General features: G+C 43.4%; 2 protein-coding genes across 2 annotated transcripts in view; both read left to right on the top strand.

The window, feature by feature from the left end:
* The window catches only part of avil (advillin), a gene marked incomplete at both ends in the record, with an annotated part of 60,984 nt that extends 42,234 nt beyond the window's left edge, over positions 1–18,750 (top strand). Inside the window, 10 exons of the mRNA XM_081357905.1 lie at positions 8,423–8,523; positions 8,627–8,764; positions 9,278–9,436; positions 13,429–13,608; positions 14,424–14,572; positions 14,658–14,802; positions 15,220–15,408; positions 15,503–15,571; positions 15,670–15,774; positions 18,637–18,750. Coding sequence (XP_081214031.1) covers positions 8,423–8,523; positions 8,627–8,764; positions 9,278–9,436; positions 13,429–13,608; positions 14,424–14,572; positions 14,658–14,802; positions 15,220–15,408; positions 15,503–15,571; positions 15,670–15,774; positions 18,637–18,750 — 1,349 coding nt within the window. The remainder of the gene's footprint in view (positions 1–8,422; positions 8,524–8,626; positions 8,765–9,277; positions 9,437–13,428; positions 13,609–14,423; positions 14,573–14,657; positions 14,803–15,219; positions 15,409–15,502; positions 15,572–15,669; positions 15,775–18,636) is intronic.
* A 1,405-nt stretch (positions 18,751–20,155) lies between these two features.
* tegt (testis enhanced gene transcript (BAX inhibitor 1)) overlaps positions 20,156–20,196 on the top strand; it is a 28,134-nt gene continuing 28,093 nt past the window's right edge. Inside the window, exon 1 of the mRNA XM_081357733.1 lies at positions 20,156–20,196. This exon is cut by the window's right edge and continues 143 nt beyond it. The gene's annotated coding sequence lies outside the window, so the exon portion shown is untranslated.

The raw sequence follows: 20,196 nt of genomic DNA, 5'->3' as shown, positions 1-20,196 counted from the left end.
TACTGTGACGACCACTTAACACGCATATTACTGGAGTGTGTGGCGGGAGGAGCAAATGACAGACACAGTGGGAGTGGTGTCAGGCCTCCGAGAGGCATTTATTAACAGAAATAAACATAAAATGTCCAAAAATGGGGAAAATTTTAAATCAAAAGGGGATCTGGTGTCCTCGTTGTGCCAGGGAATAGTGAAGGATGGGTGGTGAAGAGATGGGACGGGTCCAGGTAAGGGGTCAGTGTCCAGCGGTCGAAAACGCTTCTCTCTTTGGTCTGAGGCGCGAGGGGCGGCGGCTTCAGCATCGCGGCTTGTCCTCTTCATCCATGACAACTTGAGGAGAATAGCGGCCCGGCATCCTAGGCCGTCAGCGGCATCACGCATGGTTCTCCGTTCGGACCACGGGCCTGGTGTCTCACAACTCCGTTGGCACGGGAATCCCTCCGTGCTCCCTTTCTGGACCCATGAGGACACCAGTGTGCATGCACAGGGAAGAGACCGGTCTCTTGAGGAGAGGCGTGCTCAGCATTTAATAGCGGCGGTGATGAGGCTTCATTATCTTCAGGTGTGCCTCATCACAAGCCGCTAATTCTCCTCTTCAGTGCCCCTCCTCTCTAATCACACCCACTCCAGTCGGGAACCTGGCGAAGGGCGGCGAGTTAAGGGACGGGGTGGTGTTGATCACTTGGGAGAGGCAGTCGATTCGCCACAAGTGCTATATTTATCACTGATATTAACCCATTGGTTGACCAGGGTTGTTTCCTAGGTGATATGGCTGCCTCATGTTCCACATGATGAAGTCCTATGGACCTTATGGATGCCCATGTTTAATGTCCTGCCTGTCTAGGCATCAAACATCTCAAGGAGGCTTTAACTGACCCTTGCCCGGAATGTAATTTGATGCCTTTGGAGGTTAGGCTACAAAGGTTGCCAAAATTTGAACCTGAAGTTCAAGATTTTTTTGGCACCAGTCAAAATCGAGGTTCAGACTCATAGCAAGCACTCAGCTAGTAAAACTGAAGGGCCTCCAAGGAAGAAGCAAACCCCGGATGCAACACTATCCCACCAGGTAGCTGTGCAGGGTGATGTGCAGGGCATTCAGGCTTTGTTGGTGAAGTCGTTTCCTTCTGCTACTCAGAGCACAAGTACGGAAGTGAGAACATCTGTGCTTAACCCCTTTTTGACCAGGTTCGAACCAGCAGGTGAATGTTCTAGGGATGAACTGAACACATCTCTGACAGCCTCAGATTCATTAGTCGCTAATGAGCAGGTCCATTATACACCCTTGGAGGAGACTTCTGCTGGACCTACCTTCTCCATCACTGGGGCCTTCAAACCTCTTGCGTCGTCCGGTTGTCTGACCAGAGGTTTTTATGATACCTAGTTGTCCTGACTTTACTGATGTTGTTTTCTTAGCATTTTACTCTGCCCCTTCTTCCAGACCGGATCGCGTAGCACACACTTTAGCCGCAATGGTTGAAGCCCAGAAGATGGGGCTTGGTAACATGTCTCCTGTAGAGCCATGTATCTCTTATTTGGTGGAATCTCCAGATGAGGCCCTCAAGCAGCAGTTACGCTGCCCCAACCCGGAATGCAGGCATACTGATGATTTATTGGTTCGTGTGTATAACACTGTGTCAGGATTGACTCGTGTTGGAAATTCAATGACTCGTCTTCTGTCTTCATTTGACCCTGTCTACAGCAGCACCAGATAATACTGCATTGGAACTTCCTGATGCTTCTCTGTAGTCCTAACCCTACTCACTGGCTCCCCCCCAAGGATAACGGAAATGTTCCCTGCCATCGCTAGGGGTTCAGGGTCTGTGACGGGACTGTTTTCAACCTCTCAGTTACATCACTGGAGAGGCATTGCAAACAACAAGTGGCTTCTCGACACACTCGAGAAGGGATATTGTCTTCATTTTCGTCACAGACCCTCAGTAAGCACCCAGGTTCATCCAACAGTGGTTCGGGATCCTCATCAGATTCTGGCTCTTTCAACAGAGATCCAAAACTTGTTGGACAAGGGTGCAATAGAATTAGTAGACCCCCACATCCATCCCGGGGGATTTCATTCAACATATGTTCTCGTCCAAAGAAAGATGGAAGCTTAAGGCCCATCCTGGACCTCAGACGCTTAAACAAGAGTCTCAAGCATCTTCCTTTCCGATGTTACGGATTTTAGATGTCTGTCATGCAATCGAACCCGGAATGTGGTTCACTTTGGTGGACCTGAAGGATACGTATTTTCATGTGCCCATCACACCGCACCACAGAAAGTTCCTTCAGTTCACGTTTCAGAGCAGGACGTGTCAGTACAGGGTTCTTCCATTCAGCCTATCTCTTTCTCCCCGGGTCTTCACATGCGTCATGCAGGTGGCACTGGAATCACTTCAAAGAGAGGGCATGCTGATCCTTCTTTATCTGGGCGATTGGCTGTTGTCCGCCAGGTCATCTCAGCAAGCTGTCGACAGGTGAATATTCAGAAAATCTCCAAAAACTCCAAGTCAGTCAGTGTGCTTTCTGGGCATGAAATTGGATTCCTGGGAAATGAGAGCCACCCTCACGGAAGGCAGAAGGCAGGTGTTGTGGACAACCTTGTTAAAGTTTCAGTAAGCTGCCCTTTATCAGCTTCCTAAGACTGGCAGTTCTTCTCACAGCGGCGTCATCAGTCATTCAGCTAAGCCTGTTGTATCTTCGTCCATTCCAACGCTGGTTGATAGCCAAACGTTTGGCACCGGTTTACAATCGACACACGCTGGTTCGGGTCACGACCAGTTGTGCAGCCTCACAGGACCACGGATGCCTCCCTCAGTGGGTGGGGAGGACTCTGGCAGCACCAAGGTATTCGGGGCAGTTGGGACCCACAGTTAAGGGCTGTTCATATCAATCTACTGGAACTTGGGGCAGTATTTTTCACCCTGAGACATTTCAAGCAGGAACTATCAGGGAGACACATTCTGGTAAGGACGGACACCACCACAGTGGTATTTTTAACCAATCACCAAGGGGGAACCAGGTCCCTGCCCTGTCTCCAGTTGACAAGAACTTTATTTCAGTCAGAGCAACTAATAATAATAATAATTCATTACTGTTACGAACCTCACTATTAGTCTAGGGGTTAAAAGAAGTCGTAACAAAATGTAAATAAAAAAGTCTGACGGTCACATCAATCCCCTGATCCAGAAAAGCACAAACACAAAATTAAACAAATAACTTATTTTATTATTATTTATCTCTCATAGTTTGTAATTGAGAAATTCATTCACAAAGTTAAGAGGTAATAAAGACCGCACTCGGTCACACTGAAATATATAAAAGAAAACCAGTCTGGATCAGGACAAAGAGTGAGCGCGTAGCCGTCAGCACTACAGCATTGTTTCTTTGCAGTCTTATACACCTTGGATCTCTGTAGTGTTCACTCAGTACTGATGAATGATGAACATCAGCTGGAATCCAATTAGCGATCTATAACAGGGAGAGACAGAAAGAGCGAGAGCAAGAGAAGAAAACATGCAATGCATAACTTGCCCAATAGGTGACATCACTCTCCCAAGAGCGCACAATTCAAAAATACGTCCACAGGACGTAACAATTACATTTATATAGCGCTTTTCTCTGAACTCAAAGCACTTTACATGAAAGGGGGAATCTCCTCAACCACCACCAATGTGCAGCACCCGCTTGGATGATGCGACGACAGCCATATTGAGCCAGAACACACACACACCAGCTTACTGGTGGAGAGGAGACAGAGTGATGAAGCCAATTAGTATATAAATATATATATATATATGGGGATGATTAGGATGGACAGAGGCCACTGGGCAAATTTACACCCCTACTCATTTCGAAAGACATCCTGGGATTTTTTTGTGACCACAGAGTCAGGACCTTGGTTTAACGTCTCATCCAAAGGACAGTGCTCTTTAACAGTATAGTGTCCCCATTACTACCCACACAGACCACAGGGTGAGCGCCCCCTGCTGGCCTCACTAACAACTCTTACAGCAGAAACTAGTTTTCCCAGGAGTCTCCCATCCAGGTACTGACCAGGCTCAACCCTGCCTAGCTTCAGTGGGAGACCAGTCTTGGGCTACAGGGTGATATGGTTGCCAGCTCAACTCACATCCCCGGTCGCTGCAACAGTGTAGCAGACGTACTTTCCCGTTCAGAGCCGAGACCAGGGGAATCGTGTCTGCACAAGGAAGTTGTTCAGTCAATTTCGAGGAGCTACGGAATAGCGGCCGTGGACCTTTTCGTCAGCAGGACAACGACTCATTGTCCGCTATGGTTTTCAGCACAGGAGGAGGAGGGTTCATTGAGCCCACGAATGGCCAGCGCTTCTCCTCAATGCCTTTCCCCCAATTCCACTCCTTTGGTCCGAGTGCAGGAGAAGCATCACAGGCTCATTCTAGTGGCTCCTTGTTGGCCAGCAATGCCTTGGTTCAGGCTCTTATCAACTCTAACAACGGGGCCTCCTCACCCCCTGCCACCACGGAAGGATCTGGGCCCTGGGGTTGAGAGGATGCTCTCTCAGTGTTCAGCGGCAGTAAGGCACACTTAAAGTGTTTGTGGCTGCCCTGTCTGCTTATCGGGATCCTGTGGAGCAGGTTTCAATTGGTGCCAATAGGCTAGTGGCTTTTCTCAAAGGAGCTGTATGGCTAAATCCTACGGGTAGTGTTTACCCAGTAGGATTTACGGGTGGTGTTGGACAGTCTGTGTTTAGCACCTCACGAACCTATTGAATAGGCAGATATTAGAAGCCTTTCTATGAAGACAGCATTCAGTCAGCCATAACATCAGCCAAAAGGGTTGGTGAGTGTCCACAGTGTCTCAGGTGGGGGGCCAGAGGGCAATCAAGTTACACTTTGGCCGAACCCAGCATTTCAGAAATTCACAAACCAACGCATTCAGCTGGCGGGGTTTATACAAGAGACGGCCCTATGTCCAATCCATATGTTGAGGCAGTGCGTATCAAAGACTTCCCCATGGCGTACCACTGACCAGTTTTTTGTCTGCTTTGGGCCCGGAAGAAAAGGTGCACCCTTGTCAAAGCAAAGTCACTATTGGTGAGGCATATCGTTCAACAGGCCACATATTGCCTACATCTGTTATGTGTCATTTGACTCGGGCAGTGGCCACTTTTAGGGCCGCATTATGTGGTGTACCTCTCTCAGAGATATGTGCAGCAGCTACATGGGCATCACCTTGCACATTCACAAGGTTCTATAGATTAATGTGGCTCCTACTACTTTTAGTTCTGCTATATTGCTAGAAAATGCCTGAGCTTCACATCCTTGTGACTTGACTTGTATTGATCGTCTCTGGCGGACTGGAACAGTGAAATATAACACTGGTTACTGGTCGTAACCGTGGGTCTATGAATGGTGGAAGACCGAGTCTCTGGTCACTCAGATTGAGAATGACTAAAGAGACCGACCGTGGCGTATTGGGAAGCTGATATAGCTTCTGACATGGCAGAGGTCGAGGTCACGTGTGACTGAATTGATATGAGATTCTCGATGTGATGCGCGAGACGCGACTCCTCCACCATGTATTGACCGTCTCTGGCGGTCTTCCACCATTCATAGAACCACAGTTACGACCAGTAACCAGCGTTCTTGCTTTTAGCAGACGCTTTTATCCACAGAAGATGAACAATATTTGTAAAAAAATATATGTAATATACAATGACAGGTTTATCACAAAATGTGGAAGCTTGTTTCTGCCACGAAAAAAAAAATATATATATTACAAGTTTATAACAAAAAGTCGCATTAAATGTTGTATTTTTTATTTCCTTAGCGGGAACAAGCTTCCTTAGTTTACTAGACAGCTGGATTAGGAAGCCAGATATGGAAATGTTGAGCAATAGTTTATTAAATGAACAATCAAACACAGAAAATACATGTAGGAATGATGTGAACAAAACAAGAAATATGAATCCAAACAGGAAGAAGATGATAAGAATCCAAACAGGGAAGGACGGAGTCAAAGATTCAAATGGAGAATGGAAACACAAACGGCTTCACAAACTTAAATGTCGTCAGTTATTCCACCTCAAAAACACAGTTTTATAAGGAACACATTATAGAAAATTGAGGCTGTTTTGACAGTTTTTGGGAACAAAAAATGAAACATATTGCCATTAATGTCAGTCCTAATGAATATCTGTTTACTTCAGTTGAAAGTTACACTGCTAATAATGTTGTTTATTGTTGTTTCAATTCAATTAACACTTATTTGTAAAGTGCTTTTCACAATACTCATCGTTTCAAAGCAGCTTTACAGAAGTCCACATTACAATTTAGAGTGATCTATTATCAGAGGAAACTGGCTAAGTTATGTATTTCAGAAATATACATATACAAATCACACAGTTAGCTAAAAAATTATTAATTTAAACAATGTAATAATTTAAGGCAGAAACAATGAGCTCATTGAAGTAATGAATACATGTTTGTTAACAAATGATTATGGCATATTGAAATGTAGCATTGTGTCTTGTTTAATGACAGGTTTATCAAAATTATGTGACATTTTTAGCAAATGTCTGCCAATGAGGTCAGAAAAAATGTACTTAATTCAAAGGGAAAACAAGATTATTTTTCTGACCCCAATGGCCCCAATATCTGTTTTTGGTTTAAGCGAAAATTTGAACTTGACAATTCCACATTACTTAATTTTTTCGCTGTTTAAGTTTATTTACTTAATAATTTTAATGCAACAGGTTTCCTCATTTTTTTTAAAGGAGAACTCAAGTCAAGTCAAGTCAACTTTATTTATATAGCGCTTTTCACAATACAGATTGTATCAAAGCAGCTTCACAGTATTAAATAAAATAGTACATCAGTGTATGTTTCTGGTGTAAAACATCCACGTTTGGTAATGCAGATCAATAGCACTGTTGAATCGATTAATCAAATTAAGTATCCCCAACTGAGCAAGCCAAAGGCAACAGTGGCAAGGAACCGAAAAACTCCATTAGGTGACCTAATGGAGAAAAAAAAACCTTGGGAGAACCCAGGCTCAGTCGGGGGCCAGTTCTCCTCTGGCGTTTATGAAGTAGAGACCGGATTTAACTGTAAGATTAAAATATTATATGAATGCCTGGCTGAAGAGATGCGTCTTTAATCTAGTTTTAAACTGGGAGAGCGAATCTGAGCAACGAACAGTATCAGGAAGGCTATTCCAGAGTTTTGGTGCTAAATGTGAAAATGCTCTCCCTCCTTTGGTGGATCTGGATATCCTAGGTATGACCAGAAGCCTCGAATTTAGTGATCTTAAAGAGCGCGATGGATTATAGGGCGATAGAAGATCCGTTAAATAAACTGGAGCTAAGCCGTTTAGGGCTTTATAAGTCAGTAGCAATACCTTGTAATTAATACGGAACTTTATAGGTAACCAATGTAGTGATGATAAAATTGGTGTTATATGGTCAAACTTTCTTGATCTAGTAAGAACTCTAGCGGCGGCATTTTGGACTGTAGCTTGTTTATTGAGGATGCAGGACAACCAGCTAATAAAGCATTACAGTAATCTAGTCTCGAGGTCATGAATGCATGAACTAGCTTTTCTGCATCAGAAACAGATAGCATGTTACGTAATTTAGCAATATTTCTAAGGTGAAAAAAGGCTGTTTTTGTAACATATGAAATATGATTTTCAAAAGACAAGTTACAATCTAATATAACACCCAGGTCTTTTACTGTAGAGGATAAAGTAACAGGACACCCTACTATGTTAAAGTTGTAGAGAACTCCGGTCAATTTTAACATTGAGCTCATTTTTTTTGTAAATTTGGAGTGCTGTCAGTACAGAGAACAACAACAAAAATCGGTGTTGCCTACACCGTGTTATCCTCTTTTTAAAATGTGCACCCTGTTGACTTCAATGGGGCAAGTTTTAAACCTGCTTTTAGCCTCTTAACATCCGTGATAACCTAGGCGCGTGAACTCGACAATCGACTACTGTGGACTTCGCCCGAAAACAGGAAGAAAATACAGGTATGTGCGCTGGCTGAATTACATCATTTTTAATCATATCTTTCACATCTACTGCAGTCAGATTCACCCGTGATCACTCTGAAGGAATCACTCACAATGGCTGGGCACTTGTAGTGGCACATCAAGGATGTTAAGAGGCTAAAAGCAGGTTTAAAACTTGCCCCATTGAAGTCAACAGGGTGCAAATTTTAAAAACAGGATAACACGGTGTAGGCAACACCGATTTTTGTCGTTGTTCTCTGTACTGACAGCACTCCAAATGTACAAAAAAATTAGCTCAATGTTAAAATTGACCGGAGTTCTCCTTTAAGTTAAGTCAACTGATCACTTTTTGTTCAGTTTTGTTCACTGCTCTACATGCAGCTGTGATGTTAATTTCACGAGGTCGCTAATCTTTGCTGTTTCTTCTCATTAATCAGCTGATGTCCCTCAAGAGAAGTTTGATGCCAGTCGGATGCATGTGATGCCCAATGTTGCAGCGCAGGAGCGTATGGTGGATGATGGCAGTGGACAGAAGCAGGTAATGAGGATTACTAAGATCTGATCAGCTAACAGGAGCATTCTGCAGTCAGAACACAAGATAATGGGAGATAGAAATAGACATGAGTCTTCTCCATCCTCAGGTGTGGCGCATTGAGAATTTGGAGATGGTGGAGGTGAATCCTGAAACGCACGGATACTTCTATGGAGGAGATTGCTATCTAATTCTGTACAGCTATGATGTTAATGGCAGGAAAAGCCACATTCTTTACATGTGGATGGTAAAGTAACATTTCCTTTATGCATATAGAACAGAGGAAAGAGTTTTATATTATTAACCCTTTTACACCCTTAAGTCGTTTTAATGATTTAACATCTAAGAGGCATACTTGTATGATTGTATGATTGTATGATTTATAACTCTGCAAAAAAGAAAAAAGAAAAAAGAAAAGTTATCATCAAGTACATGGTCTCATTTGATAGAAAACCTTTCAAAAATAAATAAATAAAAGAAAATAGACTTTGATCATTTTTGGAGGTTCTTATATTACATCACTTCTGAGAAAACCCTAGAAAAAGGGATACAATTTATTGATTTATTTTGTTATTATACATGGTTGACATGATGACTATTAGAAAGCCTATTTGAAATGTCATAAAATCAACTTTGGGCTTGTTTACATTTATGTCAGCTGCATCTGAACCAAATTTTGAGTTGATCTCAAAGCAATCAAAAGTTCTGGGGTTTGGTTGCACATGAATGATGAAAGTAACCCTATGGTTCTCTCCTGAAGGGCCGTCATGCGTCTCAGGATGAAATGACGGCCTGTGCGTATCAGTCCGTGACCCTGGACCAACAGTACGGTGGCCAGCCGGTTCAAGTCAGAGTCTGCATGGGGAAGGAACCGCGACACTTCATGGCCATTTTCAAGGGAAAAATGGTGATCTTTGAGGTAGTGAAGCACTTGCTCAATCTGGTGTAACTCAAGCATTAATTGCACTAAATGGTATAATAGGTCTGTGCTCACTATTGCTGTTTTCTAGTTTTTCTACTTTCAATATTAAATAAAAAAACGTCTGAACGAATGATACACGGATTCTCTTAAACCACCACCACCACGTTTGCGCAGAAAACTACTGCAGTGCCGCTCTGTAATCGTCCAATTGTCCAATCGTCCAACAAGATATTTGCAGTCTAAGAATTCTGAAAAAAAAAACAAAAAAACAGCTGTTTGAAAATACATGTCTATAAAATTCTGCCATAAAAACATTTCAATTCGTTAAATTTCAAATGTTCAATATTCGATTAAAAAAAATCAAATTCAGAACTATTGAAAACTCCACATAGTATAAAATATTGTTAGATTACACTTGTCAGTAATTCAAATTCAAATCATTATGTCATATTATAAGCTCCATATTAATACTCCAAAGTCACATTCCGTATTCATATTATAAGCAAAATTCACCGGTTGACTAATGATTAATTTGCTGCAGAAAGTGGTTCAACTTTTCATTCTATTGCAACGACACAACCCAACCAACATGATTTTTTTTGCTTGCTTGTTATCCTACTTTAGTTTTAAACCGACTAAAAATGCTGTATTCTTCTGCCAGGCCATTAGATGGCGATGAAACACGAACACGTAATATGCATGACGTCGTCATCTTCACAGATTTGCGTTTCTGTTGTTTACACAGAGACATTTTGAAACCTGTTTGCAAAAGTTTGCGTTTTCAGGCACCCAAAATGCCATTGTCGTGTAAATGAATGGCCAAAACGCATAAAAAGTTTTACGTTTTTAGTTGAAAACGGTGTTGTGAAAACGCCCCCTAAATCTAACATTCAAACAATAATCCGCAAAGGTAAGAAAGAACCACATGGTTAAATAACAGAGAACTAATCAGATAACAAGAGACACCTGAGCCTAATTAGCGAGAACAAAAGAACTACAAAGATCATGAACAAAACTACAAAAGGAACATGACCTCAAATGACAATTTTCTAAATAAATGACATGACAAAGCATGGGGTTATTAAACAGCAATAAAACACACGAGACTTGAGTAGCAAACTTTATCCATCTTGTTTACTCTTTCACTTTCGTTCTTACACGGAATTACGTGAGAACACAACACTTTTCAAAATAGTAGTCAACAATACAGTTCACTTATGAGCACAACAGACACAAAATAAATCCTTTCCATTTACAAATTTAAGTAGATTTAACATAATAAAATTAACCTTTTTGAGTATAGATCTGAACTTAATTGGTCGTAATTGATGAATTTGGTCTTGGTGGACTATATCTGGTACAAATATTGTTCATCTTCTGTGGATAAAAGCGTTTGCTAAAAGCAAGAACGCTGGTTACTGGTCGTAACTGTGGTTCTATGAATGGTGGAAGACCGCCAGAGACGGTCAATACATGGTGGAGGAGTCGCGTCTCACGCATCACATCGAGAATCTCATATCAATTCAGTCACACGTGACCTCGACCGCTGACATGTCAGAAGCTATATCAGCTTCCCAATACGTCACGGTCAGTCTCTTTAGTCATTCTCAATCCGAGTGACCAGAGACTCTGTCTTCCACCATTCATAGACCCACGGTTACGACCAGTAACCAGTGTTATATTTCACAGTCCGCCAGAGACGATCAATACATGGTGGAAGACGAATGTAGTCAAGTCACAAGGATGTGAAGCTCAAGCATTTTCTGGCAATATAGCAGAACTAAAAGTAGTAGGAGCCACATTAATCTATAGAACCTCAGCAGGTGGAGCTAAGGAGGTGGAGGGTTCAGAGGACCGATCTAGGCAGGTGGAGCTGGGGAGGTGGAGGGTTCAGAGGACAGATCTGGACAGGTGGAGCTGGGGAGGTGGAGGGTTCAGAGGACAGATCTGGGCAGGTGGAGCTGGGGAGGTGGAGGGTTCAGAGGACAGATCTGGACAGGTGGAGCTGGGGAGGTGGAGGGTTCAGAGGACAGATCTGGGCAGGTGGAGCTGGGGAGGTGGAGGGTTCAGAGGACAGATCTGGGCAGGTGGAGCTGGGGAGGTGGAGGGTTCAGAGGACAGATCTGGACAGGTGGAGCTGGGGAGGTGGAGGGTTCAGAGGACAGATCTGGGCAGGTGGAGCTGGGGAGGTGGAGGGTTCAGAGGACAGATCTGGGCAGGTGGAGCTGGGGAGGTGGAGTGTTCAGAGGACAGATCTGGGCAGGTGGAGCTGGGGAGGAGGAGGGTTCAGAGGACAGATCTGGGCAGGTGGAGCTGGGGAGGTGGAGGGGTTCAGAGGACAGATCTGGGCAGGTGGAGCTGGGGAGGTGGAGGGTTCAGAGGACAGATCTGGGCAGGTGGAGCTGGGGAGGTGGAAGGTTCAGAGGACAGATCTGGGCAGGTGGAGCTGGGGAGGTGGAGGGTTCAGAGGACCGATCTAGGCAGGTGGAGCTGGGGAGGTGGAGGGTTCAGAGGACAGATCTGGACAGGTGGAGCTGGGGAGGTGGAGGGTTCAGAGGACAGATCTGGGCAGGTGGAGCTGGGGAGGTGGAGGGTTCAGAGGAAAGATCTGGGCAGGTGGAGCTGGGGAGGTGGAAGGTTCAGAGGACAGATCTGGACAGGTGGAGCTGGGGAGGTGGAGGGTTCAGAGGACAGATCTGGGCAGGTGGAGCTGGGGAGGTGGAGGGTTCAGAGGACAGATCTGGGCAGGTGGAGCTGGGGAGGTGGAGGGTTCAGAGGACAGATCTGGGCAGGTGGAGCTGGGGAGGAGGAGGGTTCAGAGGACAGATCTGGGCAGGTGGAGCTGGGGAGGTGGAGGGGTTCAGAGGACAGATCTGGGCAGGTGGAGCTGGGGAGGTGGAGGGTTCAGAGGACAGATCTGGGCAGGTGGAGCTGGGGAGGTGGAGGGTTCAGAGGACAGATCTGGGCAGGTGGAGCTGGGGAGGAGGAGGGTTCAGAGGACAGATCTGGGCAGGTGGAGCTGGGGAGGTGGAGGGGTTCAGAGGACAGATCTGGGCAGGTGGAGCTGGGGAGGTGGAGGGTTCAGAGGACAGATCTGGGCAGGTGGAGCTGAGGAGGTGGAGGGTTCAGAGGACAGATCTGGGCAGGTGGAGCTGGGGAGGTGGAGGGTTCAGAGGACAGATCTGGGCAGGTGGAGCTGGGGAGGTGGAGGGTTCAGAGGACAGATCTGGGCAGGTGGAGCTGGGGAGGTGGAGGGCTCAGAGGACAGATCTAGGCAGGTTCAGAGGACAGATCTGGGCAGGTGGAGCTGGGGAGGTGGAGGGTTCAGAGGACAGATCTGGGCAGGTGGAGCTGGGGAGGTGGAGGGTTCAGAGGACAGATCTGGGCAGGTGGAGCTGGGGAGTTGGAGTGTTCAGAGGACAGATCTGGGCAGGTGGAGCTGGGGAGGTGGAGGGGTTTATAGGACAGATCTAGGCAGGTGAAGCTGGGGAGGTGGAGGGTTTAGAGGACAGATCTAGGGAGGTGGAGCTGGGGAAGTGGAGGGTTCAGAGAACAGATCTAGGGAGGTGGAGCTGGGGAGGTGGAGGGGTTTAGAGGACAGATCTGGGCAGGTGGAGCTGGGGAGGTGGAGGGGTTTAGAGGACAGATCTGGGCAGGTGGAGCTGGGGAGGTGGAGGGGTTTAGAGGAACTCTGATAGTCCTGTAGGACCAGCTTACAGCAAACACTGAACCAGACTGTTTAAATGTTGAGCAAGCAATCTCATTGGCTGCAGGATCAGCAGAGGAAAATCAGCTTGTGCCATGCAGTGATATTGTGATTGCTTGCAGATTGCATGTAAAGGACCGGTCAGCCTGGAGTTTCATGACAAAACTTGGTATATTTTACAAAATAATTTGGTCAAAGGCATCCATTCGAACATGAATAAATTCCAGGTTCCTGAAATTGCTGTTGTTTTCTAATAAATAAAGTTCCTTTGTTTCCATTGTAGGGAGGGACTTCCCGAAAGAGTGGCCAAGAGCCGGAGCCCCCTGTGCGCCTGTTTCAGATCTGTGGATCTCACCCAACCAATTCAAAAGCAATAGAGGTTCCAGCTCTGGCAGGCTCTCTCAACTCCAATGATGTCTTCCTTTTGAAAAGCCAGTATGGTGTCTACCTGTGGTATGGCAAAGTACGCAGTTTTCCTACAGAAGTTGAATAACCGATAGTATTTTAATGGGAAAACACTCAGCAGATGTTGCAAAGTCCAGCACTACTCTTCACATAATGGGCTTTTGCACTGGAGGAACCTTCATAGTTCCTAAAACTATTGGCGGAAGTTCCCGGATTTTGGTGTGTTCGCACCGCAGGAACTAGGAACGATTTTAGTTCTAGGAACTCCTTTTGGAGGAACTAATTTACTCCTACTCCAGAGTCGGTCTAAACCAGCACTATAGAAACTACAGTGACGTTAGTGTTCTCTGATTGGCCGAACGCACGTGAAACACCAGCACTCGCCATTATTAAAAAAGCTTTGTAAACAGATTATAGCCTATATATTTACTCCAGAAATTAACTCTACGAACAGCTCAGCAACACTGAACTTCAACCACATGGCAAACGCTAATAACTTTTCATATACTGTCTACTTTCTATGTATAACAGTTCTATCTGATGATGTATTTAGCCAGGACTGTTGGACAGTTCGTAAACTAATGAACAGGAGAATGCGAGCACTGTTTGTTTGCTCTGGCTCAGTCGTTCTCAGCGCCGTCAAAATAAAAGTCACAACAACAAGTGTGTCTTACGTCACTTCAGAGTTCCTACTGGCGGTGCGAATGCAACCAGGAAAAGGTTCCAAGGGGAACCATTAGTTCTTGGAGAACCATCCTGGGGGGTAGTTCCTATAACTGAGTTCCTATAACTATCCGGTGGCATCAAACTATCCCATCCCTATAATGGACATTATTGGGAGAGCAGTACTAACCTCTGTTGATAACCTCTCAGGGCTCCAGTGGTGATGAGAGAGCCATGGCTAAAGAGGTGAGCTCCTTCATTGGGCGAGGCTCGTCTGAGGAAATCATGGCTGAGGGACAGGAGCCAAATGAGTTTTGGGAAATCTTAGGTGGAAAAGGACCATACGCAAGCGAAAGAAGGTATACAGAACAAAGTGTTGTGTAAAGAGATTCAAAGGGAAATAAGTTCTTTATTCTTGGCTGTTGATGTCACTTCTTCTCAAAGATTACAGATGGTTACTTCCGATCATCAACCACGCCTCTTCGAATGCTCCAATAAGACGGGCCAGTATATTGCGACTGAGGTGACCCAGTTCACACAGGATGATCTGAGAGAGGATGACGTAATGCTTTTGGACACATGGGATCAGGTAAAGCAACACAGTTTAAACTAAAACTATACATTTCATCTGCAATGAAATAAGGTTTGGTGGCTATAAGCCTTGATACACTCATCATGGTGAAGTTCTCTTCATTTAAGGGTAAAAAGAATTTGAAACACCTTTGCAGCAATATTCTGTTAGTGAACATCCCAACCCCACCCACATTTAGATGAATATGTGCCGCACTATCCACTCAATAACAAAATAAACAACACAGAAAAGAGAAATCAGCAGTTCAGAAAGCATCTGATGATAGCGATGTGTTTGCAGCAGCTCTGAAATTTAGACTCCAGTCACATTTATTTATATTTAAAAATTGCATTGCACCGGGTGTGTGATAGGGCCCTTGATCTTTAAACACTTTTAAAACCTTGCAGTCCTTACTTCAGCGTTTGGTTCTTCTAGGTATTTCTATGGATTGGAAATGAAGCAAATGATGTGGAACGTCGGGAATCTGTGACAACATGCCAGGAATACCTGCGGACTCACCCTGGATCCCGAGACCCCGACACTCCTATAATGATGGTGAAGCAGGGCTTCGAGCCTCCTACCTTCACTGGCTGGTTCACTGCCTGGGACCCTACCAAATGGAGTGTAGGTTTGATTTCCATTGAATTTACAGAGTTTACAAGCATACTAATGATTCTCTGCAGATGAACAACCTCTAACTCTTTTATTCTTGCATTAGGGTGGCAAAACCTACGAGCAACTGAAGGAGGAGTTAGGAGAGATTACATTGCCAACTAAAGTTGTTTCTGTATGATCTTATATACCCTAGAATATAACAAACTTTTCAGTCCATTTCTGCATGATTTGCATAAAAGATTTGCATAAAATATGAATTTCCCCTGACAGGAATCCTCTGGTGAAGAGAATAGCATCACACATTATCCACCGAAAGTGCTGATGAACAAACTGGCTGGGGAGCTGCCTAATGACGTGGACCCCGCACATAGAGAGGTGCGTGACGCTTCATCACAGCTTTAGTTTTCAGGAGCTCGAACAGACACGCGAGCAGCACTAGCTGGTGCTATTGAAGAAACCTGCTTTTGCTCTAAATCAGGAGTGATCAGCTGAAGTTCCAAGAGATCCGGTCTCTATATTCCCTTCCCAGCAGAGATCCGGACAATAGTTTTTTGGAAGAGTTATACATTTCCATCTTCAGTAGTACTTCTTCAAAACCCTAAACAGCCGTAATAACCATTAAAGATGAGGATATTGGGTCCCGAGAGCCAAAGCAGTGGCGTCTGTGTTCTGGCTGGAATCAAGCCAGTCCAGAAGCGGATCACGGTCCACTATTTGAGGATTCCTTCTCTAAATCCTGCTCCCAAATCTAGTGCAAAAAATGCATTTCTTGCTCAGTAATTTGGACTTGTTTTACAGTATGAATATCATAACATTCTTAAATTGAGAGACATTTACTTGAGAAGCAAAATGACTTCAGATATTAAGTCTTGTGTGATGAGGTTCGTAATCTGTAAGAAGGAGAGGACAGGGTCGGCTTGGGGGACTGTATTATTTTACAGAATGAAAGTAACAGAGATTGTTTAGGCTTTACAGCAGCTCTAGAATAAAGTTATTGTCCAGCTAAAGTTAGTTTTGATTGATTCACTTCCATTGCAAATGTCATTAGTTATTAACTTAGGGGCTGCTAACACGACACCGTTCTAACAGAAAACCCTTAACGCGCTCCGGCCGCTCATCCGCACAACAACAGTTTTGTGTTCTGTAGGTTAGCAGTGTTTATAAAGAGCTCCAGCAGGAGGCGCTGTAGGAGCGGCAGAACCAGCAGTTTCCATGGTAACGGCTCATAAACGCTGCTTTATCAGAAAATATAAAGAAAGATTCAACTGAAATAACATCTACACTTTTCTAAAGACTGTCAGTTCGCTTCAGAAACATTCATATACAAACACCCGCGCCGCGTTTTGACTGTGAAACGTGCAGTGCTCATGTTTATTCAGCGATGTCAAAGCCAAACACAAATAGATTTTCCAAAAGGCAGTGTTGATATTGTGAACCAATGTATGGGAAACACTGTAATATAATGTGACAGCTATCAATTATAGTTTAACCTCTCCATCTTCACCGTCTCAGTAACACCGCACCGCGTTCCCAGCGCTGTTAAAGTGGCATACGCTGGTATTGCGGTTTATTAAATTCACATCATAACAAAAATAAACACCGGTATTCGGGATGAACCGGTGTACCGCCCAGCACTACATGCAGGCATCATGCTTTGATCAAACCCCCTTGTCATGGGGATTGCCATCGCTTTAATCTGTTTACAACTGACAGGATTGATTCGATGCACATGCGAGATGATGTGCTCGATCGTGACCGTATCCCTCACCACACCTTGGCTTGGCTTAGCCTCGGCCACGTCTGAACCACAGCATCCAGTCCCAGAGGAGCTCGAGACGCAAACAGGATCTTTATAGACACAGATGCTAGCGCTGAATTGTTTGGACATGTTTTATAGTTCCCGGTTGGTGACGTCACGCGCCTCTGCCGTCTCGTCACACTACTGGACTGATTACACACATGCTTCACGACCCAGTCGCAGAGCATTCCCTTAAAAGGCAACCAGGACATTCATTTCCATTTTTGTTCCATTTTTTTTCTTAGAAGATTTTCCTATGCGGTTGGTCAGATTTGCACAAAGTCTATCATGAGTCATTTAAGCAAATGCCTTGTTGTGTGACCAATTTAGGCCGTTTGCGAGTGTGTGTTGCTGGCTGGTGTTGGTGTTTATGGTCTCGATTGTGTCTCGACTGACAGTGTATCTGTGATCTGATGATGTGTGTGGAGCTCGACGTCTGAAACTGGTCCAGAGCGCGCACACAAAGACAGACAGACAGACACACACACACACACACACACTCATGACCCGGGCTGCAACTCATCCGCCTTACTGTCGTTCAATGCAAATCGCTGTTAATACTTCACATGCCTGTCAAAGTGAAGCAGGGAAACAGAGATACATTTGACTAAAATATTTGAATACATTTGAATAAAAGTGTGTTGCTACTTTCTTTAGAGCTGTTTGTGTGTGTGTGTGTGTGGGAGAGAGAGAGAGAGAGAGAGAGAGAGAGAGAGTGTATGTGTGTGTGTGTGTGTGTGTGTGTGTGTGTGTGTGTGTGTGTGTGTGTGTGAAAGAGAGTGTGTGTGTGTGTGTGTGTGTGTGTGTGTGTGTGTGTGTGTGTGTGTGTGTGTGAGAAAGAAAGAAAGATAGAGTGTGTGTGTGTGTGTGTGTGTGTGTGTGTGTGTGTGTGTGTGTGTGTGTGTGTGTGTGTGTGTGAGAGAAAGAAAGAAAGAGAGAGTGTGTGTGTGTGTGTGAGTGTGTGTGAGTGTGTGTGTGTGTGTGTGTGTGTGTGTGTGTGTGTGAGAAAGAAAGAAAGATAGAGTGTGTGTGTGTGTGTGTGTGTGTGTGTGTGTGTGTGTGTGTGTGAGAAAGAAAGAAAGATAGAGTGTGTGTGTGTGTGTGTGTGTGTGTGTGTGAGAAAGAAAGAAAGATAGAGTGTGTGTGTGTGTGTGTGTGTGTGTGTGTGTGTGTGTGTGTGTGTGTGTGTGTGTGTGTGTGTGTGAGAAAGAAAGAAAGAGAGAGTGTGTGTGTGAGTGTGTGTGAGTGTGTGTGTGTGTGTGTGTGTGTGTGTGTGTGTGTGAGAGAGAGAGAGAGAGAGTGAGTGAGTGTGTGTGTTTGTGTAACATTCTCATGCATATTTGTATATATATATATTATCAGTATATTGATAAAAGTGTTAATATTTTTTTAGTGATCAAATCATTCACTTTTTCTGTCTCTTTTCTATCATATTCCAGAAATATCTCTCGGATCAGGATTTCCAGGCCGTATTTGGAATGTCGAGAGCAGAGTTCGACAGCTTTCCTCAGTGGAAACAGAAGAGCATGAAGAAGGGAAGAGGATTGTTTTGAAAGAAATTTAAAGAGAAAACTTCATTTAAATCTTCTTATTGATTTTAATAAATGTGAAATAGTTTTAATGTTCCAGAGACAATAAACATATTTCTGTTCAATCGTGGGACTAATGCTGTTTTTGGTGAAAGGTAAAAGAAAAATATATGTATTTTATATATATGTATATGTATACTTACAATTTTTCTTGCTTCAAGTGACATTAATATTTTAATATATCTATCCAACAGCTGTAAAAATATTGAATGATATTTTTTTAAATAGTGCAATTCTACAATTGTGGTTGATCAGCCTGTATGAATAATGGTTTCCTTTCTCATGTTTTTATTCTGAAACTGAATGTTGTGTCTTCATAAACAGAAAATACTTGTGTAGGCTACATGGAAAATAATGTCTCGCTTAAAGAAAACAATATTTTCAAAACAATGACAATCAGGTGAATGGGCCTTTAATCAGATTTTTATTGTAGTTTTAATTATTTTTAAGAGATTCTTTCTTCAAAGGATGAAAGGGTTATTTTGAATTATTTTTGATAGAATTACAATGTTAGATGGTGAAACTATGCAAAAAATAAAATTGAGTTATAATCTCTAATTAAAATCTCTGTTTTATTTATTATTATTTTCTTTTTTAATCTGTTGTACAACTTGAGCATGATGTTTCAGTTAAACACATTGACATGCGGGGCAACAAGGTTAGATTATATTAATAAAGTTACTTAAGATTATGAATGAAGAATTAATTATATGTTTACAAAACAAACAAATTATTAAATAAAACAAAAAACAATGTTTCAAGGTGTAAAGGTGTGATACAGTCTGTGTTTGTTTTTTTTGAAAATGGTATAAAGGTTTTTCAAAATTATGAAACCAACTTGTATGGAGGCTTGTTTCTGCCACACAATACAAATAATAAAAAAGGGTAATTGCGACTTTTTATCTCACAATTCTTACTTTTTATCCCACAATTGCGAAATAAATTCAAAATTGAGAGTTTATTTCTCGAAATTCTGACTTTATAACATGCACTTGAGAGATAAAAAACAATTATCTTTTAAAATGTTTTATTGTGTGGCTGAAACAAGATTCCTAACATGGATAAAATAGCCTGTCTAAGATCTAGATTAGTGAGGTTAGCTCTAATTTATAAAGTTACTTAATATTTATAAATGAATAATTAATGATATGTTTACAAAACAAATAAACAAATTATTAAATAAAACTGAAATAATGTTTAATACACGTTTCAAGGTGTAACAGTGTGACGGATACAGTCCTTTTTTGTTGTTTTTCAAAACTTTATGAAGCCAGCATGGACAACAGGAACACACGTCTAAGATCTAGCACTGTTGTAAAGTAGATTTGTAAAGCTTGTATAAATCTCGCACCGGCAGCTCAGCGTCATCGCACTCGGCTCCAGTAGGGGGCGGAGTTTCACCAAACTGAC

This window comes from Scardinius erythrophthalmus (genome assembly GCF_964197995.2).
Source record: "Scardinius erythrophthalmus genome assembly, chromosome: 25".
Lineage (NCBI taxonomy): Eukaryota > Metazoa > Chordata > Actinopteri > Cypriniformes > Leuciscidae > Scardinius > Scardinius erythrophthalmus.
Note: the sequence above shows the minus strand (reverse complement) of the source record. Positions and strands in the feature narration are given on the sequence as shown.